This window comes from Phoenix dactylifera, chromosome 15 (assembly GCF_009389715.1).
Source record: "Phoenix dactylifera cultivar Barhee BC4 chromosome 15, palm_55x_up_171113_PBpolish2nd_filt_p, whole genome shotgun sequence".
Classification (NCBI taxonomy): domain Eukaryota; kingdom Viridiplantae; phylum Streptophyta; class Magnoliopsida; order Arecales; family Arecaceae; genus Phoenix; species Phoenix dactylifera.
Window position 1 is genome coordinate 5737482 of NC_052406.1, and position 26296 is coordinate 5763777.

The 26296-nt window shown below is 41.3% G+C and overlaps 2 protein-coding genes across 2 annotated transcripts; both read left to right on the top strand.

The window, feature by feature from the left end:
• Positions 1-4385: 4385 nt before the first annotated feature.
• On the top strand, positions 4386-7354 carry LOC103699547 (high mobility group B protein 1-like). Its single transcript, XM_039134203.1, has 6 exons — positions 4386-4988; positions 5093-5150; positions 5254-5298; positions 5677-5757; positions 5857-5940; positions 7041-7354. The coding sequence occupies exons 1-6, from the start codon at positions 4843-4845 to the stop codon at positions 7065-7067; spliced, it is 441 nt and encodes a 146-aa protein (XP_038990131.1). The 5' UTR covers positions 4386-4842; the 3' UTR covers positions 7068-7354.
• A 1865-nt stretch (positions 7355-9219) lies between these two features.
• On the top strand, positions 9220-19390 carry LOC103722294 (dnAJ-like protein slr0093). The gene is made up of 5 exons (XM_008812795.3): positions 9220-9452; positions 12078-12155; positions 12387-12462; positions 15368-15441; positions 18957-19390. Exons 1-5 carry the CDS (start codon positions 9354-9356, stop codon positions 19026-19028), a joined length of 399 nt encoding a protein of 132 aa, XP_008811017.2. The 5' UTR covers positions 9220-9353; the 3' UTR covers positions 19029-19390.
• Positions 19391-26296: the final 6906 nt, after the last annotated feature.

Here is a 26296-nt window from a genome sequence, read left to right on the forward strand (position 1 = left end):
ACCAGCATTCAAGTATCTATATGACATTTCATGTGATGAGAGTAGCATTGCTCTGGAAAATTATTGTGTATATATTGAGTTTATAAGTTTTAAAGATTGAGCCCAAATCAACTAAGACATTAGTTATATATTGACCTCACCTGATTATTATAGAAATACTAGTTCGAGTTTAAATCAATTTATTCTATTATAACATATCTTTTGTAACCCCAAAGAAAAAGGACTTGAGTTTCCTAAAAACTGGATGTATTGAAGGCTTGAGTTTGTGAGGGAATCTTATACTTTACAAAAAAAAAATTATATATATAGTGAAGTTTTTGCATCATCTCTGTCTTTAAATATACGTCACTAGATCGAACGATATAAATAGTACATGCTCTCTTTTTTTATTATTATTTTTTATGCCTATCGCAACAAATATTGAGATGTTGGATACTCACAACTAAAATGTGACATGTTGTTAAAGTTGCCGCATAAAAAATGTCCTTTCCATGTAGATTTGTTTGGAAAAACTCTATTGTGGATTGGATGAAAAATAAGATATGTCTTAAGAGTATAATGTATGTGCAAGATTCATGCCATTTATGATAGAATTATTTGACTCTACTAGAAAAAGTTTGATAATGATTGTGTACATGAGGATGGACATATATTATATATTTAAAATAAAGTTCATGCTTATATAGAGTTTTTCATTAGTTATATAGATACCGATATTAAAGTGCTTAACCATTATTAAATTTCATTATATAACATACAACATAAATTAATAACAAATGTATTAATGTGCTTCGCTATTATTAAAGCTCATTACTTACTATGCAAAAAAAAATATGTATTAAAACTTTTTATTTATTATAATTTATCATATTTGTATTTCAAAAATAGTTTAAAAAAAGAGAAAAAACTGTATCCTTCGTATAGTGTAAGGTGGATATTAACATATAGATAATAATAATAATAAGAGTTCCTCTATGGAGACTCAGCTTATGCGTACAAAGTTCTTCATTTACAATATAAATATTGGTATTAATGATGGAGATTTCTGATCCTCTGTTATTAAAGTTCAATGCTTAATATACTACAAAAATTTAGTTATGGTAGCCTTCTATTCATTATAATATGTACAATGCTGCATTGTATGCCGAAAATAATTGAAGAAGGGACTAAAAAAATAGTACTGTGTGCATTATGGGGTTTGTATGATAGTTGAAACTTATTTTGTTGTTGGAGCATGCCGAACTGAAAATTATAATTCTTCTATTCATTAAAACGTAAAAAATGTTTGAGAATACTAGAAATACTAGTAACCAAGAATACCATAACTAGTGTGGCATATATATATATATATATATATATATATATATATATATATATATATATATATATATATATATATATATATATTGGTGAAAAAAAAGGAAGAAGGGGGCGAGGAGAACCTGACCCCACACTGCTCCCCCCTGCTGGAGCATGTTCGACTCAGGTTGCAAATTTTCGCGCGCCCTCTTCACCCATGGTTATCCACGTGTGAGTTCGTCACCCCAGCACCACTTCGGTTGCCAGTAGACCAATAGCACTCCCACCAGCAGCGTTCAGGCGTGAGGCATCTGGTCTCCAAATTTAATCGACGCTCGTGTGTTTCGAATTTGGACCATCCTGATGGAAGACAGGCCTGGGCTACCATCTCGGTGGCTGTGGCATATATTTTTGATGAAGTATTTGTGGACGAAGATGCTATAATGGTGAACTTTAAGCCCCATATCGTGAGAGAGAACGAGAGAGAATGAGATGGAGACCAATTAGCGTTGTAATTTGCCTGGGATGCACTACCAAGCGGTGTGACAACTGACAGGAATGAGTCCCGAGTGCACACAGACCTTCATGAGTGACCCATGAATAAATCAAGAACCTCTTAGCTTCGTCTAAACTTCCTTCGCACATTATTACAATACAAAAAATATCAACAAAGGAAATTTCCTTAATATCATCGTCCGTTATCACCTATTTTCATTCCACCTTTTGTTATTCCGACGATGTCAAAGATACCAATAGCGAGTGCTAGATCTTTCTATCTTTCCTTGCTCTCTCCTCCATCTCATTTATTAGATTATACAACTTGCTTAGGAGAAAGAAATAAAGACGGAGTGCAAGACAAAGCTTCAAAAGATCATTCTTTGGATTGTTGACTGGATAGATATTCGTCGCACCACACTTGGATAGATATTCGTTAGCTTGGCATTTGCCCCAAACTAACCTAAACCTACTTACTTCAGCAGTGGATTTTCCTCATGCACGGAAGTGTACTCTCTCCATCAAGCCGGATATGAAGATTACCATAATAGCCATTACCTTGAATCATTAGATGATTATAATGCAATTCGAGACGGTCACACACTACAGGCAAAGGAGGATTTAACGACATGTTTTTGCCGACGCTTGCTGCAAGCGTCGGCAATGTCCCGCAGAGCGCCAAGAATAGCCGACGCATTTTAAAAGCGTCGGCAATATACGACGGTTGCTAGCGTAGAGTTGGCCTAAAACGACGCTTATTAGCGTCGTTGAAAACCAAACCCGCGTCCGCCCTCCTCCTCCATCCTCGATCGACATCCTCCTCTGCCTCCTCCTTCTTCTGCCTCCTCCTCCCTCCCCTCCGGCCTTCTTCTGTTGCAAGAAACCGGTTCTTCCTCTCCCTCCGCCCGCACCCATCCCGCCTCCTCTCTCTCTCTCTCTCGCTCTCTCGCCCTCTCTCGTTTCTTCTTCGCCCCGATTCTTCTCCCTTCCCCCCTCCCGTCGCCTCGATTCTTCTTCATCCTCTCCCTCGGAACCCCGCATCGCCTCCCATAAAAAATGACCGACGCCGAGCCCTCCTCCCCCTCCTCCGCCGCCTCCACCGACTTTTCATGCGCCGCCGTCTGCTCCACCTCCGCCACCGCGGCCGAGGCCAGCCCGCGGCCGTCGTCGGTGTGCTCCGCCTGTGGCGGCCCCGCCGCCTCCATCTCCTCTGCCGCCGGCCGCCACTTGGCTTCGTCGCCGATCTCTCCCACTCTGTCCGCGGCCGCAAGATCTCCGCCACTTTCCTTCTTTCAAGATCTCTGTCATTAATGCAGTGAATAAAAGGGGAGCGGTTAGGGATACAGTACGGATGCAAAAACGGCTTTATTATTATTGTTATTATTATTGTTATTATTGTTGTTGTTGTTGTTATTATTATTATTGTTATTGTTGTAACTAGCCTATTAGAACAATTTATCTGTTATGAAATTTATTCTGATGATCTACAGAGCTCTATTTTCTGTTTTCGCCGCATTCAGATGCATCTATTGCTTGTTGACCATGGGGGCATTTCTTCTCCACTCTTTTTCAAATCCGCCTTTTCTTATCAACTTGTTCCTGGATCGTTCTACAGCTGTGGAGATGCCAGGAAAACATGTGGTCACTTATATTTGCTGGATTACTTTTATTTTTTTGTATCTTGTTGCATTTGAGCTTTTCTTTCATTTGACCTCTGAAGGGCCTTTTGAACCTTGTGTCATTTATTTTTCTCACAAACTTTTAGTTCAGTAATAAGGGACCCCTTAAGGTTTATCTGAGTGCATTTACTAAGATTCTCTCTGATTTAGTATCTGGAAGTTCTTTGCTTTGATGAGTTTACTTCAAATGTCATGCCCTTCTATTTCATATCCTTTATCATCTCAGCAAACTTTTTTTTTTTCAGTCCAATACATTTTTTCCCTGTCGCGTTGGTTAGATAGCTTATTGAATGGTTAATACATGCATCAAGTTATATGGTGCATCCCCTGGATCTTGCCATAGCTTATATTGCTCTTAGACAGTTACTGTTTCTTCTTATTATTAGTCTACAGCTGCTGCAATTTCCATTTCTAACTAGCAACTTCTTGTGGTTGCAAGGTTTCATTGTTTTGTTGAACCTCGTTGTAACAGGAACTCCACCTGAAAATGAAGGGAGGAAAGGGAAAAGGGGCAACAAAGAAGGAAACTAGGGAATTACTGAAGCTAGCTGAGGACAGGTTACTTGAGCTTTTTTAATGCTGCATCCAGTCAACCTTTGCGATGAAATTGCTAACTTCATCCTATCTGCTGTTGTAGCTTACAATACTTTCTGTTTGTGATGATGGCTTATGATCCATCTTATTTACTGAGTAAACTGATTGAGCCTATGGAGCATGGAAACACTGAGTTTAAGTGCAGATGCACACATGAGGTTCTAGGCACATTTGCAGCAAGGCTGGGGCACACAAGTGGTCATTTTGTAATTATATGAGTATTTCCTATGAGTGAAACAAATATATGTTATGACAGAGGGTCCTTCTTCTGCACGTTCAACATTAAGGATTTTACTGTAGCCAAGATCCCTTTGCAGAAGAGAGGTTTTCAACAGGCTATGTTCTAGAAATATATTTGAAGTAGGGATGCGTTTTTGTGCTTTTGGAAGATACTACGATATTGGGAATCTACATTGATAAAATTAAGTATTTCATGAGGTTGCATAACTTTTGTAGATGACAATGTTCAGAACACATGTATGTGCAAGATGTAATGAGGGAATTAATGGAGAAAGATGGATAAAGGATAAATTCTAATGTATGGGCTATAGTATTTATAGGTTGCGTTCATCAATGGCTAGTTGTGAAGATGGGAAATCTCAGTATATGGGAGGATTTTGACATAATGTGTAATAATTGCTGGAGATGGTACACAAACACCATCTTTGCATTTGTGATGGTTGCTGTGTATGCTTCTTTTTTCTGTTTTTCATAATGGTTGGGAAATGCAAGGCTGCTAGGAAGTGAATAGGACTAATATAGTTTATGGTTTTGTATGTTTCTCTATTTCAGGAAGGTTGGGAAACGCAAGGCTGCTATTAAGGCAGATAAGAGTAGCAAAAGACAGGCCAAGAAGGAAAAAAAGGCCGAAAAAGATCCTAACAAACCAAAGAGGCCTCCTAGTGCTTTCTTTGTTTTCCTGTAAGTGCCCTTGCAATTCTCTTGTTTCACGTAGAGGCTTCTACTTTGTAGTTCTACATTTTGTTTCCAGATATCATTAACTTCTTGCAACTTTAATGTTGCAGTGAAGAGTTCAGGAAACAATACAAGCAGGAACATCCCAATGTGAAGGCTGTCTCAGTTGTAAGGAGATACACAGACAGAATCTACTATACTTAATCATTATCGAATCATCAGTTATACTTCGATTCATGGATTTAAGTGACATTTGATGTTGTTACTGAAGGTTGGTAAAGCTGGAGGAGAGAAGTGGAAATCATTGTCTGATGCTGTACGTATTATTTTTCAGTTAAAGAAATAGAAATCTTTTCAATAAATCGCATAATAATGATGACAGATCTGGGATTCTGGCTCAGTATTTCGGAACTCTGTATGTCTTTTTGTTTGCTTTATCTGTGCTAAGATTGCCTGTGACTGAAGTGGTCTTGTCTTGATGGTCGTTAAGATGTATATAACTATTTTAATGCATACAGGCTTGACCTTATTTTAGTTGAATTTAAATGTAAAACTATAGATAGTATGGCGGTGAATGTTGGGCTTTTTATAGTAGAATCTTTTCCTATCTTTGTTATCGGAAACTTCTGAATGATGGTGGCTCCTCTCATATTGCACATCGTATTGCAAATAATTTGTTTTTCTTAATTGTCAGGAGAAAGCTCCATATGAAGCCAAAGCTGCAAAAAGGAAGAGTGAATACGAAAAGCAAATGTCTGCCTACAACAAGAAACAAGTACTAAACAAAGCTAGTCTTCTTGCATGTTTGAATGGTAGCATGTGGAACATTACTTTACAATGGTCCCTGGTTTATTTTGCTATACTTTTTATTCAGGAAAGTGCGACTGATGACGGTGATGAGGAATCTGATAGGTCAAAGTCTGAAGTCAATAATGAGGATGAAGAGGAAAGTGGAGAGGTAAGCTTCTTAGAGCTCTTCCAGTGATTAAGATTATGCCGCATTATGTGACAATAAGTTGTAGAAACCTTTTTATTCATTTCACATTCTTTTCAAGGCATAAGGAAATAGACCCTACTCCTATTAGGAAAGAGGAAGGGCCTTCCTCCCTGTCTCTTCAGATGGCTCATTTTCAGGGCTGTTTGTTTTGTTGTGGGCTGAATAGTTTATCAGATTGATTTATGTTGAACTTTACTTGTTTGAGCCTTCCATGTCTGTGATTTTTTTCCTTAGCACCCTAAATCAGCTTAGGAGATCTCCTGGACCACTTGGAAGGAGATGCGCTGTGCTTTTAAAAAGAAGAAAGCTTGTTATTAATGTACTTGTGCATTATTTAGTCAGATGCTTTTCAACTTGTCCTCGCAGATCTAAGTAGTAGGAAATTTCTAACATTGCCTTTAGACTATCTTTTTGATAACTGGAAGAAATTAAATTTTTTAAAGTTTTGTGGCTGGAGAGTAGTACAATTTGTGGACGTGCGATTTGTGGGGGTTTCTTTGCCAGCATGTATGTTTTGTGGGGTCAGGTAGTTGTAGCTTCTCTCTTTTCTATTTGTTCTAGAGGACTTGTTGCTTCAGGTAGCTCTATTTGCAAATGCTGCATCTTATTTCTGTGACCATGTTTTGGTTGATTTGTCTGGTTTTCATCTGCACTTTACCGTTTCTAGGCTCTACAACCGGCTAGTGAACTGTCATCATCATCTTCACCTTGTGGTCTTTCCATGAATGTTAGTTTGAATCCATTGCATGTTATGCTTGAATGCCAGGTTGTGCAACCTAGCACGAGGCCTCAGTCTATGTAAGATTTGGTGCTTTGATTGTCGTTTCTTAACCAAAGCAGCTGTTTTGTTTTTCTCTTGAATAAAAATGTGCATCGCTCTTTATGATTTGTAAAAGGAAAGAAAAGGTGCAGATGTTTCTGCATTTCTTCTGTCTGCATGAAGAATCAATAGCGGTGTATGACAAGCCTGCTGTCATTTTATTTTATTTTTTGGAAATCATGAGCATCTTTTGTACGTTAAATTTTGGGAATTGTCATTTCTGATGTGAGTGTTACTGCAGGAGGAGGAAGATGAGGATGAGGATTGAAAACGGGGACATCTTGACTACTATGGCATTACAGAGAAGCCTGGATGTGTGACTGTGCCGTAGGTCAAAGTTGCCGGCCTTTGAAATGATAAACGATGTCGTTCTTGTGCCTTTCTATTTCCATGTTAGGCTTTGTATATTTGTTTCACTTATCTTGCTTTTATTCCCAGTGGAACCTATGCTTGCAAAGGATACTCATCCTTGTATTAGTCTTATTAGTTGCTATTTTTTAATCCCAACCATAAAACTATGATAAATCCCTTTTGTTGGAGCATTTGCATTCCTGACGGTGGTCATATTATCTACTCGAATTTGATGATGCTTAGGTATCTGTGTTCATGGCAACGTGCTATTGGATAATATTTAGTGAATTATTGATGCAAGTTGGGGATAAAACTGGATTGGGCTAGTCGGAAGTTGGGAATTATTGATGCTAGTCGGGAAAAGCCGTTTTTGCCGACGCTTTAAAGCGTCGGCGAAAACGCAAAACTGCGCTTTATCGACGCTTTAAAGCGTCGGAAAAGCGTTAAAGCGTCGGCAAAAACGCAAAAGTGGATTGGGCTTTATCGACGCTTTAAAGCGTCGGAAAAGCCGCTTTTGCCGACGCTTTAAAGCGTCGGCGAAAACGCAAAAGTGGATTGGGCTTTGTCGACGCTTTAAAGCGTCGGAAAAGCCGTTTTTGCCGACGCTTTAAAGCGTCGGCAAATCCCTGTTTTTGCCGACGCTAAAAGAAAGCGTCGGCAAAAACCGGACCCACGCCCACCTGCCCGACGTCTAACCCACGCTTTGGGGTGCGTGGGCTGGAAATTCGCCGACGCTTAAAAGCGTCGGTAGAGACCAAAAAAACCGCCGGGAGATATCATTTCTTTTGTAGTGACAGTACAACTCTAAGTTGTGAAAATACGATTTACAAGAGATTCAGGATCCTGTGGCTATAAATAAATCCAAAAATCCTCCGTGAAACATAACGGCTCAATCACTCAATCATTTCTGAATACCGGCAATACTCTGTATCTTCTTCTTCTTCTTCTTCATTTCCTACTAAAAGAATTCTCTCCGACTTAAGCATCGGAGGAAGGGACCGGTCGGAGCCAATTTGGCGAGCTCTTTAATATTGTTTAGCGGTCCACATCATCGATTCGGAATCATCATTCGAAAATTTTTAATTTCATTTAACTCAAAGATGAATTTTAATATATATATATATATATATATATATATATATATATATATATAATATGTTAATATACATCAGGGTATTATAATATAAATCAACTAAAACAAACTATACCATATGAATGTGTAATTATAATTAAGTGAAAATATATGAAAATAGATATAGTTATTGAGATGAAGAAAAGAGAAATTAGGTTAAATAAGAATTCACTCAATGAATTAAGAAAAATATTTAGAATGAAGGAAGAGGAGGAGAATATTTATATAATTAGAATTTTTTGGATGGACCGGGCCGGCTTTATTTTTTATTTTATTTTATTTTATTTTATTATCGAAGTTAGAATTGATGATATATGGATCAATGTGGTGTCAAAATATATAAGACCATGACTGACTTGAAATTTAGATCGATTCAATTTTTGAACATGATCCAATCCATAGGTCTTAGAATGTGGTTGGATTGGATCTGATTTGGATCAGATTGGGTCCGCGAACGGGTCGTCCTCAGCTTTTTTTTCTTTTGGTAAAAGACCTATATGAAGATTCAAGAAGAAGGAACTCTCAAAAATCGATGGTACCACCGAGGTGGTAGCCGAGTGAGAATGGGGCCTATCTTCTACCAGATTGTCTAGGTTTGTAATGCGCGGGCATCGATTAAATTCTGAGACCAGATGTCCCATACTTGGACGCTGCTGATGGGAGTGTTACTGGTCCGCTGGCAATAGGAGTAGTGCTGGAGTGATGTGCTCATACGTGGGTAACTATGTGTGGGGAGAGCACACGGAAATTTACGACCTGAATCAAACATGCTTCAGCAGGGAGGGGCCCAATGGAGGTTGCTACGCAGGTAAGGTTCTCTTCGCCACCTTCTTCTCTTTTTTTTTTTCTTTTTTTTTCCAAAAAAAAAAGGATGGTGACGTCATACGCCCAAGCTGCGACCTATAAAAGTTTCACACCCGTGCGATTGTCCAGGGGCCAAGGCTTTTCCACGTTCTCGCTTTGAGCAACTCTCGAATCTTCTCTTCCCTCAGACCCTCACCGAAAAGGGGGCATCTATATCCCGCCCTCTCCTCTCTTGGGCAGGAGAAGTGACACAGTGACATCGGGAGAATGTGGTGGGAGTGGGAAGAGTTCAGAGAAGAAGCCGAAGAAGAGCAAGAAGACTCTCCCATAGATTTCGATTTCCTCTCCCTCTTATCCAAGCCAAAGGTAATAAACCACCTCCCTCTCCTTCTCTCCCTCCGTGCGTCCCATTTCTTCTCTCGTGCTCGAGAAATTAACCCTTTTCCCCTATCAATTAATTCTCCCAGAGAGCTCTAAGCTGTTCCTTCCCTACTTTTTTTTCCTTTTCTATCGTTGGTTAATGGAAATTTTTGTTTTTTTTTCTTTTTCTATCGTTGGTTAATGGAAATTTTTGTTTTTGGGTATGCTTTGATGTTGAGTGTTTTTGGATTTATAGTTCAATTGTTGCGGAAATTCAATGCTGAAGGTTGATGGAATAATTAGTTTAGTTCCTATATCTTTGATGTATCGGTAAATTTTTGGTTAGAGTAAGGGTTTCTGTATGAATTGGGATGGGAGAGGACTGGAGAGCATTATGAATCCTTGTTCTTCACACTGGCCAAATATCATCAATCCAGTGAATCACTATTCACCTGTAAACAATTTTGGTTGGATTTCACATGCTGAGTTGAGAATCACCATCTCATAAATGGGTGGTCCTGTGCATGTTTGTTATCTTTCTTCTTTTTTATTTTTTTCTCACTTATATGGAAGCAAAAGGACTTCATTTTATTTTTTATGTTTATTTTAAGCAATCTGATTTCTACCATGTACGAGGAAATTTGTCTCTCAATAACCTGCAACTCACATATTTTAACTCTTTCAGCTCGCCAGTCAGTTCCCCAGTTTCATTCCCCTCCAGTCCTTTTGATATCAAGCCTTAATTGTTCCAGGTTGGAATTTTTAATGATTTGTTTTTTTTGTTATAATAAAAAAATAGATTTGGCTGCATTTGAGCAGATCTCCACTCAGATCTGATTGCTCGGATGATGGGGTCTTACATCATTAATCCGTGTTGTTGGATGTGATCTACTATCTCTGAACTGCTTATACACAAAAAAAATATTTGTTTTAGAGACTCTTAGCCTATGCATCAAGTGGTCAAAAAAAAAAAAGACAGTTTAAATAACATGAAACAATATATATTTTTTGATCACTTGATGCATAGGCTAAGAATTTTTAAATTATATGGTTTTTGGAGTGCAAGCAATTTAGTGGTAGCTGATCATATCATCATCGATGTGGGTCTCTCATTATATCTAGATATGATCAGATCTGAATAGAGATCGACTTGAGTGTAGCCAAGTATATCTCTATAATCAATATTTGCAAATTTTGGATTTAGCTAAATGTATTCAGAGTGGTTCTATGTGTGGAAGTAGGGATACATTGCCAAGATCAAAATAAAACCATACCTGATGGTTGAGTATAAATAAAATTCATCGCAAAAGATTGATTGTCAGAATGCGGCAAAAATGAAAAGGCATGGGTGAAAAAAGGGTTTTGCTTTTGTATATCTTTGAGCTTCTCTAGTAGAGCCTGTATGCACAGGTATGAAAAATTTAGAAAAAATATAAAATTGCTTATCAAAATTAAGGTTGGAATTGTTGCTAACATTATATAATTTATCAGTGGACAAATACAAGTAAATTAAGGTTGGAACTATTGCCCTCTCATGTTCTAGACAAGTTCAATATCTATTGGCAATATAAAGATGAATTTACCAGAATGAATATAATCAACATACATACAGAGGCTATGGGAATTAGACTTTCTATGTGTACATGTCACGAACGTATATCAACTCCTACCTATGGAAGCAATGTTTGGTGCTAGGCAATTAGCGTCCATGTCATGTCAAAAGTTCTAGCATTGGGACCCTTATGCTATTTGCAACTTTTATTTGGAAAATATATACTATATTTGCTCCTTCTGCTCTTGGTTCTAACTCTAATATTATGCGGGTTCCCAATTCTCTCTTTATGTCTTATCTGTATCTTTAAATCCACATTATGAGTGGCCCAAGCACTATCTAGTTCGATATCATGTAGGTTCCCACTCGATCTGGACCCTTTTCTTTGGTGCTTGTCTCAAGATTGATTGATGAACCCATTTTTGTATCAAATATTGGATGTCCATTTCTGAAGATAACTGTTTTTTCTACCATTGCATACAATTAAAAGAAAGCATCAATTCAAACAAAGTATTAATTTTGATCATTTTGGAAGTCGTTTGTCCCTTCGTATAAACCACATCCTCAGCTTCTTTCACATTCCCAATAGGACCTCTTCTTGGATGATGTTTTATTTACAAAATTACATTACATGTTCTAGAATATATGTTTTAGTACATCATTAATTTTAATGAACTCCAATATTATCTCATGCTTTTCTAGGCACATAGTATTTCCTTGTTTGCACCAAAGGTATTATCTCTTTGACATTTATATCAATACTTGTGGTTGGATACTGGTGTTTGATAGGTCGTTGCAAGCTTATGCATTCATGAACTTTTTCGTTTGACCATGAGGTGCTAATTCTTTTGAATAATTGATTTTGTGTTTTTGTGATGTATTTGGAATAAATTGTTTTGAGTTTATTTGTTATATGTAGTTCAGTGCTTTCATAGCTTCCTAGCTATTTTCTTCATATCTTGATTCAGGATTTATCTATTGTCAAAAAAAAAAAAAAATCAGTATGATGTTCATGTAAAGTTAACACCTCTTGTTTGTTAACTCTGACTATGGACATTGTATCATAACTTTATGTGCAGGATTACTACAGAATACTGGAAGTTGATTATGATGCTACTGAAGAAACCATTAGGTCCAACTTCATTCGTTTAGCATTGGTTTGTACTTTTCCCATATGTACACTTTCATTTTGCGACCATGTATTTTGTTTCTTAACTTGGACTAAAACATTAACTAAATCGAAGTCTGTTCCACAATCCCTCTGTCATTCAATTCATGAGACAACTATAAATACACCATGAAATGTCTTTTTTCATGAAACTGATGTACCTTTAAATATTTGGTGACAACAAATTGCTGAAACTGTTTCATTTTTTCGTTTGTTACAGAAATGGCATCCGGATAAGAAAAAAGGAGAGGAAAGTGCAACTTCAAAATTCCAAGAGATAAATGAGGCATACAAGGGTAAGTTTGTCATTTCACTGAAGAATTTGTGCGAGGGGAAACTGTCTTATTTACTTCTATGTTTTCTCAAAAAAAAAAAACCCTAAGCATTTTGCATCATTGGTAGCTAGATAATACTGTGGTGCCTTTCCACATTGTCATCCTAGTGAGTAAATGCAACCGTTCTTTAATATGAGGGCTTATGCTTATGTGATAAAATTTATGATAACAATTTCAAGCTGTCATGAACCAGGGCTTGTTCCAGTGGTCAAACCCCTCTACCAAACAATCAGAGGTTCTAGGTTTGAATATGGGTGATGCATTCCCCAAGTATTGGGGCCTAGGTAATTATAGCATGGGCTGGTCTCCCTCCCTTTCCCTCAGAAGTAAAAAAGCAAAAACGATGTTGTCGCCATTTATCTTATTGCTGAGATGAAAAGGAATATTATTTACTTGCGAAGATTGGGAGCTGGAAGCTGTTTTGCTTATCTTTACAAAGTTACTACATAACCTATGTCATGAACATGTTCAGGGACTGGTATTAGGAGCATTACATGAATGGAACTTTAGACTTGTGATATCATATGGTGATCAAGAGGTCATTGGTCATCTACGCTCTTTGTTTCAGAAAAGGTTTTATATAAGCAGGCATTGTCTGATCAAGGAATGATTCTTGGTAATTGCAGACCTCATTAACAATATTGATTGTGGTACTGACTGCCACAATTAGCTTTAAAGTTTAAACAGCTAAAAATATTCTCCCTTTGAGGTCCTTAAGGGTATGGTTGCTGTAAGTTTACATAGTCTTGAAGACTTGGGTGACCATTGGTTGTGTGGTGGGATGATGATGTGGAAGCATTCTTTCAGTCCAATGCTTTTCTGCAAATTTTTTGTTTGAGTGACTTAATATATAGATATTATTGTGTTTTCATTCTAATTTTTTGGTTAATTTTGTGGCTAATTTATATTATTGCTGTTAGTGTCCTATTTTGAGAAAATTAGTATCTATTTTTAAGTATAGATTATGTTAGAATGTTCTCAGACCATGTGGACTTGTTTTGGACAAGTTTTGCTTTCCTTTTGGATTAGATTCAATGATCCAAACTTTGTAATTTTTGGAATATTTTTGTTATCTTTCTTTTGTAGAAAGGTTCTAATCAATATAAGAAGTAAAGAATAAGAGAAGCGTATAAAAGGAGAGGAATTGATTCTTTATGTATCAGATTCTAATGAAGCTACTGTTTCTTTTATCTGATGCTGTAGAATAAGCATAAGGCTTGCAACCCCTGTCATAGCCTGGATTTATTGTGTAAGACCAGAAGATAACATCCTCATTTTTTTTTTTGTATCTATCTTTTTTTTTTAAAAAAAAAAATCTTATAATATCTTGGCACTACTCTTCCCTAACCCTTCTTTCCCTCCGGTCACTAGTTTTTTTTTTATTTTTTATTTTTTATAAACTAGGATATGGTTCATTTCTTAATTACATTCCATAAATCATAATGCTTATATGTCTTTTTTTTGTGTCACATGAGTGACCTTTACATCTCCCAAAGAATGGAATCTCAGATTTTTTCCAGAAAACTCCAGCAAGTGCTGGAGCCTGGAATTCTAGTATCCTAAACCATAGCTGAGATCCTAATCATCTATTACCTATAGTCTTTAGGAATGCCACTTTTTTAATTCACTTATATTCAGATTTAGGTAGTCTGAATCTAAAATTCAAGCGAGCCTTTAGAACAGCCCTAGTGTCTCAAAGCCTTTATAAACCCTAAGTTTGCTTTTCCCCTAGCTCTTGCTGCATCAGAAATCTCTCTCTCTCTCTCGGTTGGGGACCAAAGAAAAAGGTAAACTAGGATTAAGAGAAGAGGGAGGGGGTTGCTGGAACAGCATGAATAGCCAGTGGGACTTGACAAGTGGGGGCGACAATTCAATGAAGAAAATTGGAGTTGGATTTCTACATTGCCTGGATATATTCAAGACAATTTTGCTTAGAGAGCTGTTGAGGTAGTTTGTTTGAGTCCTCGGACTCTGACATTTTATGGTTGAGAATCCCTATAAAATACCAACTCTGTAGCTGTGTAATGGCTGTTAAAATACTCCGATTGCCCTCCATGTTATTTTGTCCATTCTCCTAACAAATAGAAGGTTCATATTCATTCTATTCTTTAAACCTCTGAACACACTCATTTCACCTCTTCATCTCAATCATCTGATACTTTGGTGTCTCTTAGGGTAGTTCTTGATTGGGGCATCCTTCTGATTTTGTGATACATATGTGGACCATTTTGGTTTTACTTCTGTGTCCTTTTTCTCTGTTCTCTGTGATGTTAGGACTGTAGTTTCTGGATGTTACTTTGTTGATGATATATAAATCTTAATGATCAACAGAAGGCTATGTGGCTTCTTCACACTCATTTTAAGAAGCATGAGAAATGTTATATGTGTTTTCATTTCCTCTAGGGGTGTTTGAGACGGAATTTCAATCAGATCATTGAAATTGGTGGGTTTGGTGCTAAGGACACGTTTTTCCCTCTTTTGTTTTTTTGCCTGTTATTATTTTTTGTAATAAGAATTTTACTAGAAAGAAAAAAAAATACATATAGCACTAGGCCAGTCAAGCAAGTGGAACACAATGAAATTATGGTTTAGAAATCTGGATACAAGTGCATCTTTGCAAAGTCTATACTTTTTCTATCATTTAACTTTCTTTTAATGTTTGCTTTCTAACTTGAAATTAAAATAAAGAAAAATAAATATATGCAGGGATGGATAGCAGCCACTTCTGATACCAATCATGTTCTCTTTCATGGTTTCTTTTTTAAAACATCTATGCTCCTTTTCTTTCCTTTTTTTTTTGCTGCTACCATGCTAATCTTTATTGAAGTAATTAATTTTGCATCTGACAACTTGCCTTTTGGGACAGTTCTAAGCGATCCTGTTAAAAGGCGAGAGTATGATAAGAAGGGGGTTCTGTATACTCAAGATTGCAATGTCACTGTAAGTAACTTTTATACATTTAAATTTTAGCTAAATATCAGTCGATGTATTGCATTATCATTTCCAAATATACATTGGTAAATTTGCTCAAATAGATGGATGCATTTTTTGGTTATGACAGTTATAGTACATTGCTGAAGCTGGCATACAATGATTATTCTAAGTTCAAAGTCAAATTCTGAATTATCTGTATCCATTTCCTCTTTTTTAGATTAAATTTAGATCCTGCCATCCTTTCCTTAGACCATCCTGCAATTAGCCTTTAAATTATCTCCTTTTTCCTCCATGGTCTTTGACCTATAAATCATGATTGAATTCACATCTCTAGTTATACCATTCAAAGGTTCAACAAGGTGTTGAAGATAATACTAAAATTCATACTAATCTGTTTACCACAAAAAAAAAAAAAAAAACTAATCTTAACTTTCTAAGCACATTAGCACTGGACTTTGCATTTCCATTCTAGTCTAAAACCTACAATTCTTTGCACGACTTGTCAATCTTCTCCTTTTTCCAATTAGCAAAAGGGGTGAATCTGAAATTATTATCGCTTTGCTCATATATTGCTATGAAATATTCAGAGTTTGTCATTATAGCATGACATGGCTGAGACTGATAATAGAAGAGACTTATATCCCAAGCACGACTATTGGAATAGGCTGTGTTCTTGTGGATATGTCGTTCATGGTCTATACGAGCATTCAAGTAGTCAAATACTTAATAGATGAAAGATGCTCATTACTTTATCTTAGCATTTCTCAAGCTAAAGATGTATCTAATATAGGACAAACCATAACCAGAAGCCTTTCCAACCACTAAGGGTCAATTTTATGAACCCTTATCTGTCGATTCCTATTAAAGGCTACTTTTGATGTTACTAGAAACTTTTTCAAAATCCTTCTTCTTTTTACTGGCTTTAAGCCTTACTGACTCTTTTGACCATTCAACAAATTAACAAAGATTCAAGCACCACTTCTTAGTTGGGCCACCTTATACATTTTTTGTTGTGCATGCCTTTACCATCTTAGTCAATTCTCCATCAATTTGTCACTCCTACACTTCCTTTAGCATAAATGTTCCTCATCCTATTTGTCTTAGTTCCGTCACATCCATTTCTACATTCTTATCTCTGTTATGTTTGTCTTGTTTTCTTAGGCCCTTGATATTGTTTGATATTCTGAACAGCACAATAGTGCAGGCTTTATTGCCGTCGGAGAATTTTTCTTTTCATCATCAAGGAAATCTTCAATTATATAACAATACACGTCCACTTCAGCCAAACAAGTCTAGTTTTGTTTGAGGTTTTTAAATCTCGGTACTTTGGTTGCTTTTGTGGTGGTCAGATACTGAAATGAACTGAGATCTCGGTTATTCTCAGTTTTTTTATTTTTAAATAACTGGTAATTCTGAATATTGGAGCCAAATTTTAAGGGCCCAGATACCAAAAAGCTGGAAAATATAGTGTAATCCATGACTCTAGATTAACTTTCTATTTAGTTCATGATTCACTATTTGGTAGCTCTCCACTTCCTCAGCGAGTCCATTGTCTGACCACAAGTTTTGCTCCTCTTCCTCTTGCTCCCCCTTCTCTTCCCTTTAAGGTCCCACCACAGCCATGGTGGTTCATCCTTTCACATCACCAGTGCCTATTAATATCCATCCTACACTTCTCATAGGCAGCCTTCCAATATCTTCAGTCCTCTGACTCGGAACCTCCCACCCTCGCACTGCACTGTGCTCCATCACCATTGTTGAAGCTGTCCCCATACAACTCATGCTCCCCAATGGTGCCACCTGATCAAACCTCCATAACTTATCACTGATTCCTTTTACTGAAACCTATCAAGCCATCATCGCCAAGTTCTCCATTGCCAACCTTAATAAATGTTTTTTCTTCAACAATCTCCTACTTGGCTGCAGCTAAATGGATCTGATCTCTGCTCCAAGAGAATGAGGTGTCGGACCATATTATAACTAGTCAATGTGACCGAAACAGCGATTAAATAATCTCGAACAATAGATTTATTGTCTTGATTGATAATTTGGGATTTAATTAAAGGATGAGATTCTAAGATTTAGTAGATATTTTAATATTTTGTGCAAGGTTCGCCGTTTTGGAATTGGACCTTGTACGAGTACCATCTTATTACTAATGTCAGTACGCGCCATATGGAGGTTGCTTCGGCATGCTGACACTTGGTACGCCTCCGGTACCACAATACTGGTCCGGTACGGTATGATATGGTCGGTATGCACTGGTATGGCAAACCATGGTTTTGTACTTGATATTGACCTAAACTTGTATCTTGGCCAAGAAGAAATCCATGGCTTTGTTAGCATATCATTATTTTACATTTGTCTTGACATATAACTCAACTCTTGTACATAATAATGCTTAATATAACAGCATTGATAATACAATGTTCTCTGGCTATTATTTTTTTTTCTTTATTTTGGTTGGGGCTTAGTTTCCATTTCCTGTTCCATTGAAATCTTAGTTTCTCTCCTTTTTTTTAATGAATAATGTACTGTTGCAAGCCTTATTTCCATTTCAAAAGGTTATCCATTAGTCCATCGTGTGCCTAAGGTAGATTGCAGAGGACTTCTCTTCTTCCCTCCTCTTCCTCTCCTCTTATATTCTTTTGGAAAATGAACTGAGTCAGATATGACAGTGAGGACAGGAGAACTCAAGGGAGAGTTAGCTAGTCCTACTGGGGCTGACCTGTGGTTGGACATCTAACCCATGAACTGGCCATCACAATGGGCTGGTCTGGGTCAGTGGGTTGAGAGAATTGAGTCAGATATGTTGGTTGAGGGCTTTTTGTTGTCTTGAATCTCTTGTACAGAATGTGATGCAGGGTTATGCCTATTTCCAGATAAGTGCCTATGGCCCAAGCTGAAATTTGCTAGGCTTTATGTGTTCTAAGCATCTAGCTGATCATTTGCTGCTTCTCTAATATAGTTGTAGCTTCACCAAATTGTTCTTTAGCAGCCTGCTAGCTACATTGTGAGCTGTATTATTAGAGGGAAAAGATTGAGGATTGCAAATATTGTTCACTTGGGAGTCCAATTTGATTTTAAACATGCATAAATTATTTGTTAGCCACTAGCATATGAAAACCGTGATTACTGAGTTGCAAGCACACAAGGTAGACACCAGAGTATGGGCAGTAAACTATTCCTTACAATCTACTATATATATATATATATTAAAATTAACATTTAGATATTAAAAGTTTTGTTTGGTAGGTTAATTCTTGAATAGAAAGTTAAATTGCAACTGCTACTATTACAAGGGAAGAGTCTTAAAAAACACAAGTTCCTTTTTTTTTGGCACTATGTTATTTTTCCATCTGTTTCTGTTTGGAATCCCATTTTAGTTTCTCCGAGCATTGATTTTCTCATATTCATGCAAATAGTTCCTGTGGATGTAGTGTGGCTATCTTCCACTTGATATAATGTTATGTTGTTTTGATAGCATTTGTCACTCTTGACATTGAAAAATTTGATTTCAGGATTATCTGAATCGAAACAAGGGCTTGATATTGACATGCAATGGCCTCGGTGTCAGATATCCTATATGGTAAACTAGCAGCAAGTGGTGGTTTCTTCAAGAATTTCTGACACCATAGTCTGTATTGGAGGAGTTTTCTAATGTAATGTGAAATATGCATTCAAATGAGCTATTTGATAAGTTGCAAGATAGAAGGTGACCTTGTGCATTTTTCACTCTCCTTTGTAATTGATTTTTCTTTGCTGATGGGTAATGCCAGAATCAGCCCCAATCTTTTTTTCTTTTTTAACATATCTGGAGTGCGATTCGTGTAAATCTACTTGCGATGTTTTGTGGTGTCTCTATTGATCATGTATATGAAGGCTTGTGCTCGAGAATCTCCTTGTAGCTGTGTACTCTTAATCTATCTATTGCATGGGCTGCATTCTTGCCATACATGTTCCCCCAAATGGTCTGAATTTGCTTTCTTCCAGTGTCATGAGATCCTTTGTGTAAGAATTATGAGCCAGACGGTGACACCATGTCAAAGCCTAGATGGCTCTTTGACAGCAGCATGCTGCGGGGCTTACTGCTCTATTGAAGCAAATGGGAATCGCTCAAGCTCAATTTCTTTCTGTCTTTTTTTAATTTTTTGTTAACTCTTTGTTCTTTTTTCCTTTGCCTTTTTTTGGCAAATTTTTAATTAATTGTGTTCAACTAAAAAAACTATTTCACTTTCTTCTTTTTTTTTCTTTCATTTTTAACTTTTGGTGAGCTGTTTGTTCTTTTTTCCTTTACCTTTTTAACAGTTTTTCAAATCATTTTGTTCAACTAAAAAAACTATTTCACTTTTTTTATAAAACTTTTTGTGAGTTGTTTGTTGCCTTTTCCTTTTCTAGACAGATTTTTAATTAATTTTGTTCAACTAAATTCTCCATTGTTAAATTTACTAGGCTCATCCCCGTTTTTTCAATGATTGCTATGAGATTTCACCCAGAAAAATTGATTGCATAAGAGAAAAAGGTGGAGGAAATAAATCCAAATGGAAATCTAAGATGCCCCTGCTACGAGATGGAAACGTTTTTCTGATATGCAAAGAAAAAATATATTAAGTGAATGTAATTCTAAGAGCAGACTTTTCCGGTGGATGGATGGGACATTTACAATTAAGAATAAGAGAACATAATCATACCTTGAATGGCTCCAAACATCAAAGATAATGGCTCGGTTATTTATATTTCTTCACTTTCTATCTTGTTAGATATGAACAAGCTCATAATCTAATTAGATGACCTCACTCACATTAAACCAGATCACATATCAAGACACATAAAAAAAAAGCACGATTCTTGATGTTCAAGCTCAAGTCTACCCCAGATGTGTCTCTCTTTTCCCTCATATACCCTAACTGGTATCTGTGAGGCCTTCCAATGCAAGCAAACCTGGTGTCCTCTACCCACTTTCCTTTCATAACTGTTCCCCTATCCGTTTTCTTTATATTTTTTTCTCTGCATTTGATTTCATCTATGTTGGGGGAAAAACCCCAAGTCATACCGCCACGGAGGCGCTCGACTAAAGAGCGCCGACCGGAAAGGCGCTCGGCCGAAGAGCGCCGACCAGAGAGGCGCTCAACCAAAGGGCACCGACCAGAAGGGTGCTCGGCCAAAGAGCGCCGACCAGAGAAGCGCCCGACTAAAGGGCACCGACCAGAAGGGTGCTTGGTTGGAGAGCGCCAACCAGAGCCAATCAAAGAGCGCAAGTAGAGACGCTCGGCTAGAAAGAGCCGACTAAGAGGACGCCGACCAGAAATACTGTCTAGAAGCGACCCCGCCACAGGGCGCCCCATTGGGCGACCAGCTCGGCTCGGCACCCCTGCCGAGCCGATGCCTTGACCAAATGTTCAACTCTCGCTTAGCCCTCTAAGGGACCTGACAACTCCACTACAACCTGCCGCTATCTCCAAGCCATCAAGGCATAAGATCTCCGCAGGTGTTCGGCGTGACCTGTCATTAATGCATGAGACCCCCTCAAGTCTCCGATGCACTCAGTCATTTAATGAACACGGCTCAAGGCGATCTCCGGATCACTGAACCATCAAAGCGTATGGCTCTCGGTAATAAATGCACTTACCATCCACGGACCCCAGGCCCACCACGGCCGGCGGTTCAACCACTCCAACAGGTCCGATCGACCGTGACAACTCCCTGGTTCCGGTCTGATTCGGTCCCGTTCTCCACTACGCCATTAATGGGCCAAATCGTGCCCAATTATGACGAAAAGGGACAAATTCCCCTGCCACCTCCCAGGTAACGTAATCCCCTTCTATAAAAGGGAACCTGGGAGAAGGGAAGGGGGGGACCCCCGGACAGAACCCTCCTGGACCGGGTGAAAAGAAGCAAACAGCACAGACACAATTGAGGACATCATCCTCTTCATCTTCTTTATCTTATCCAAATGCTCTCCTGCTTGCTCTCTCCACATATTCCCCCTCTGACTTAAGCATCGGAGGGCCGGCGCCGGGGAGCCCGGCCACCGGCTTTTTTGCAGGACAGGACAGGACTGGACGCACCACCCCTCTTTGCTCTCTTCCACTCCCCAGCGGAGGACGCGGCCGGCCGGCGCCCCGCCGTCCGCCCTCTCAGGCGGCGGAGCTCCTCCTCCCCTGGCTTCGCGGCGGCCCCCGGGTCCAATTTCCAGCAACAGTTGGCGCTAGAGGAAGGGACCGAGTTCGCTGCCATGAAGCTAAGAAGCAAAGGGGCTTCCAATGCCTCTCGACGTCCTCCACCTAGTCCAGAACATTCCGTCCAAAACTCACCACCTCCGGCTGAGTCAGTTCATCAAGGGCCGGAGCAGTTTGATGCCCTGGTGCAGCAAGTGCAAGCCTTGGCTACCGCTGTCCAAAGCTTGCAACCCAGGGGCATCCCAACGGCACCGCCTCCTCCGGCTCCAGCTCAACCGGAGCCTCCTACAAGCGGACTTCCCCTTCGAGGTCAGGACTCCCAAGTCCAGGCCTCCCTCTGGAGAGAGCACCCAGCCAGAGGCTACGGAGGCTGGCCACAGCCTTCAGAAGCTGAGTCGGTTCCAGGGCAACCTGCGCTCGAACGAACCGCTGCAGCGATCCTCCAGAATGATGAACTCGACAAGAAGGTCGAGAAGCTGGAGCGCCAAATCCAGGCACTCCACGGAAGAAAATCAGGACGTGATAACGACTTCGAGTTCACTACGAAGTCACCCTTCTCCCCGGAGATCGAAGATGAACCAGTTCCACTACGGTTCAAGATGCCCCAGGTGGAGCCCTACAACGGCAAGGCTGATCCCCTTGACCACCTGGAGAGTTACCGGGTCTTAATGGCCCTACAAGGAGCCTCGGAGGCCATGATGTGCAAAGCTTTTCCGGCGACACTCCGAGGGCCAGCCCGGCTTTGGTTCACCGGGCTGAAGCCGAGTACTGTCTCTTCCTTTGAGCAGCTCGGCAGACAATTTGCTGGCAACTTTGCCGCCAGCCAGCCCCAGCGGCGGACATCCGACTCCCTCCTTGATATCAAACAAAAGGAGGGAGAATCCTTCAAGGAGTACTTGGACCGGTTCACCGCCGCAACATGGGAGGTCCGGGAGCTTGACCAGTCAATTGCCATGTCGGCGTTGAAGACTGGAGCCCGGTCCTACAGATTCCTTTTCTCGATCGAGAAGAATTTTTCCACGGACCTCACCGAAATGTTCGCTCGGGCGCGGAAGTATGCCAAGGCAGAAGAGGCCGTGGCGGTTAGGCGGGGCGGGACCGAGCAGAACCCCAAGAAGAGACGTCGCGAGGAGCGCGGCCAGCCCAGAAGCCCGTCTTCGCGACGAGCTAAGAATCCGCCCCGCCCGAAGAGTCCACCCCGGTTGAGAGGACCGCCACAGCAGAGGTCACCACTCCGCCCGAGGTTCCCACTGCAGGCCCGTGCACCCGAAGGGAGGTATGAAAAGTATACTCCCCTCAATGCTCCTCGGGCTGAAATCCTCATGGAGATTGAGAGTCGGGATTGCATCCGGCTCCCACCTCCGAAGCCAGACACCAGAATCCGGCGTGATCTCCGGAAGTATTGCCGTTTCCACCGGGATCACGGCCATGATACCGAGGATTGTTATCAGCTCCGAAATGAGATCGAAGCACTCATTCGCCGAGGGGTGCTCGATCGGTTTGTGCAAGACCGGCGTGAAGGGAAGAAGCCAGCCGAAGGAGCAGCACAGCTTGAAGGTTCAAATGCCAACAGGCCCATCGCCGGCGTCATCAACACTATCCGAGGCGGGACCTCGGCTGGGGAATCCTCAGGGGAAGAAGCCTCCTCGAAGCACCCGCGCACCTCTGAAGCCATCTCCTTCTCAGATGATGATCTAGAGGGAGTCGAAACTCCCCATGATGATGCCGTGGTCATCTCCATGATCATAAATAAATTTGATGTAAAACGCATCCTGGTTGATAATGGAAGCTCGGCGAATGTTTTGTATTTTGGTGCTTATTGTAAAATGGAGATGACAAAAGAACAGCTACGGAGGATGAATGCTCCGCTAGTTGGATTCACTGGGGATTCAGTCCCAGTAGAGGGCGAGATCGACCTTCTGGTCACAGCCGGGCTCGCCCCTCGTGAAAGTACCGTGGGTATGAGCTTCCTTGTAATACGCCTGCCCTCGGTTTACAACGCCATCCTCGGGAGGCCAGGACTCAACGCCCTCCGAGCAGTGGTCTCGACTCACCACCTGCTGATGCGATTCCCCACCAGCCAGAGAGTCGGTGAAGTCCGAGGGGACCAAATGGTGGCAAGGCGATGCTACCTAGCGACCCACGAGGCAAGACGACCAGCCGAGGTGCCTGCCCCAACGACTGACCAGCCCTCAACTGAAGTTATGGAGGCACGGGTCAACCCCCAGAAAGAGCGGGTAGAGCCTGGTGAGTTGTTAATTCAAGTTCCCTTACGAGAGAACTTTCCCGAGCTAACCGTGCAGGTCGGCTCTGGCCTTGGCGAACACGAGAGGAGTCGCCTCGTCAACTTCCTACGGGACAATATGGATGTCTTCGCATGGTCGCCTGCAGACATGCCGGGGATAGATCCGGAGGTCATGGTCCACCGGCTTCAGGTGAAGCCGACCTGCAAGCCCGTGCGACAAAAGAAGCGAGGCGCCGCCCCTGAACGACAACGAGCAGCAGCCGAGGAGGTCGGCAAGCTCCTTGAAGCCGGCTTCATCCGGGAGATATCCTACCCGGAATGGCTCGCCAATGTGGTCCTCGTCAAGAAAGCCAGCGGGAAGTGGCGTATGTGCATGGACTACACCGACCTGAATAAAGCCTGCCCGAAGGACAGCTTTCCACTTCCCAGCATCGACCAGCTCGTGGACTCCACCTCGGGTCACGAGCTGCTGGCATTCATGGACGCCTTTTCCGGATACAACCAGATCCGCATGGCGCCAGAAGATGAGGAAAAGACAGCCTTCATCACCGACGGGGGAACCTACTGCTACAAAGTGATGCCATTCGGCTTGAAAAACGCCGGGGCAACTTATCAAAGGCTGGTCAGCCGGATCTTCAAAAACCAAATAGGCCGAAACATGGAGGTCTACGTGGATGACATGCTGATGAAAAGCAAGGTGGCGCAAGACCATATAGCCGACCTCAATGAAGCATTCTCCACACTCCGAAAGTACCAGATGAAGCTCAATCCAGCTAAATGTGCATTCGGGGTCACCTCCGGCAAATTTCTCGGCTTCATCATTACACAACGAGGAATTGAAGCCAATCCAGAGAAGATCCGAGCCCTCCAAGAGATGACGCCTCCCAGGACGGTCAAGGAGGTACAACGGCTCACAGGCCGAGTTGCAGCCCTCGGGAGATTCATCTCCCGCTCGGCCGAGCGCTGCCTTCCATTCTTTGCAGCCCTCAAGAAGTCGAAGAACTTTTTGTGGTCGGACGAGTGCCAACAATCTTTTGAAGAACTTAAACATCTCCTGGCTTCCCCTCCCCTGCTCACAAAACCTCAACAGGGTGAGCTCCTCTACTTGTATCTAGCTGTCTCCCCTGTAGCAGTAAGCTCGGTCCTGGTCCGAGAGGAGGGCAAGCTCCAAAAGCCAGTATACTACACCAGCCGGGTCTTGAGGGACGCCGAGACCCGATACTCCAAGCTTGAGAAGACTGCCTATGCTTTGGTCATCTCGGCTCGGAGGCTCCGACCCTACTTCCAAGCTCATACAGTGGCTGTGCTGACCAACCAGCCGGTCAAGCAGATCCTGCAGAGATCAGATCGAGCGGGTCGGATCACCAAATGGGCCATTGAGCTCGGGGAATTCGACATCGAGTACCGGCCCAGACCGGCGATCAAAGCACAAGCGCTTGCAGACTTTATAGTCGAATGCACCATACCGGATGAGGTCGAGCCTGAACCTGAGCCACATGTGGAGAAGACCCCGAGTTTGACATGGACTCTGCATGTCGATGGCTCTTCAAACTCGGGGGGTAGCGGAGCCGGGCTCATCCTCACCAGCCCAGAAGGGGTGGTCGCCGAGCAAGCCTTACGCCTTGAGTTTCCTGCTTCCAATAACATGGCGGAGTATGAAGCGCTCGTCGCCGGGCTCAAGCTAGCCAAAGAGCTAGGAGTAAAGGACTTGAAGGCCTTCAGTGATTCTCAGCTCGTCGTCAACCAAATTGTGGGCGACTTCGAAGCCAGAGACCCGACCATGCAGAAGTATCTCCAGAAGGTACGGGATCTCGCCTCGACCTTGGACTCTTTTCACATTCAACATGTTGCCAGGTCGGAGAATCTCAGGGCCGACCAGCTATCAAAGCTGGCGTCCTCTCGCATGAGCGAGCTTCCCAAAGAGGTAGTATTGGAATATCTCCAAAAGCCCAGCACAGACGAGCCCGAGCAGACCCTCTGCACCGAGTTCGAGCCAAGCTGGATGGATGAACTCATCAGCTATCTGCAAGACGAAACCCTCCCCGCTGATGAACGAGAGGCTCGCCGAATCAAGCACCTCGCCACCCGGTACATACTATACGAGGGAAAGCTCTATCGGAGATCCTTCACCTCTCCCCTCCTCAGATGCCTTCGCCCAACGGAAGCTAATTATGCCCTGCACGAAGTCCACGAAGGGATTTGTGAAAACCATCTGGGAGGGCGAGCATTGGCCCATAAAATTCTGCGCCAAGGATATTATTGGCCGACACTCCAGAAGGATGCTATGGACTTCGTCCAAAGATGCGACCGGTGCTAAAGGAACGCCAATGTTCAGCGCCGGCCCTCGGCTCCTTTGACTTCTATCAGCTCCCCTTGGCCCTTTGCCCAGTGGGAAATTGACATTCTAGGGCCATTTCCACTGGCCACCGGGCAAAGG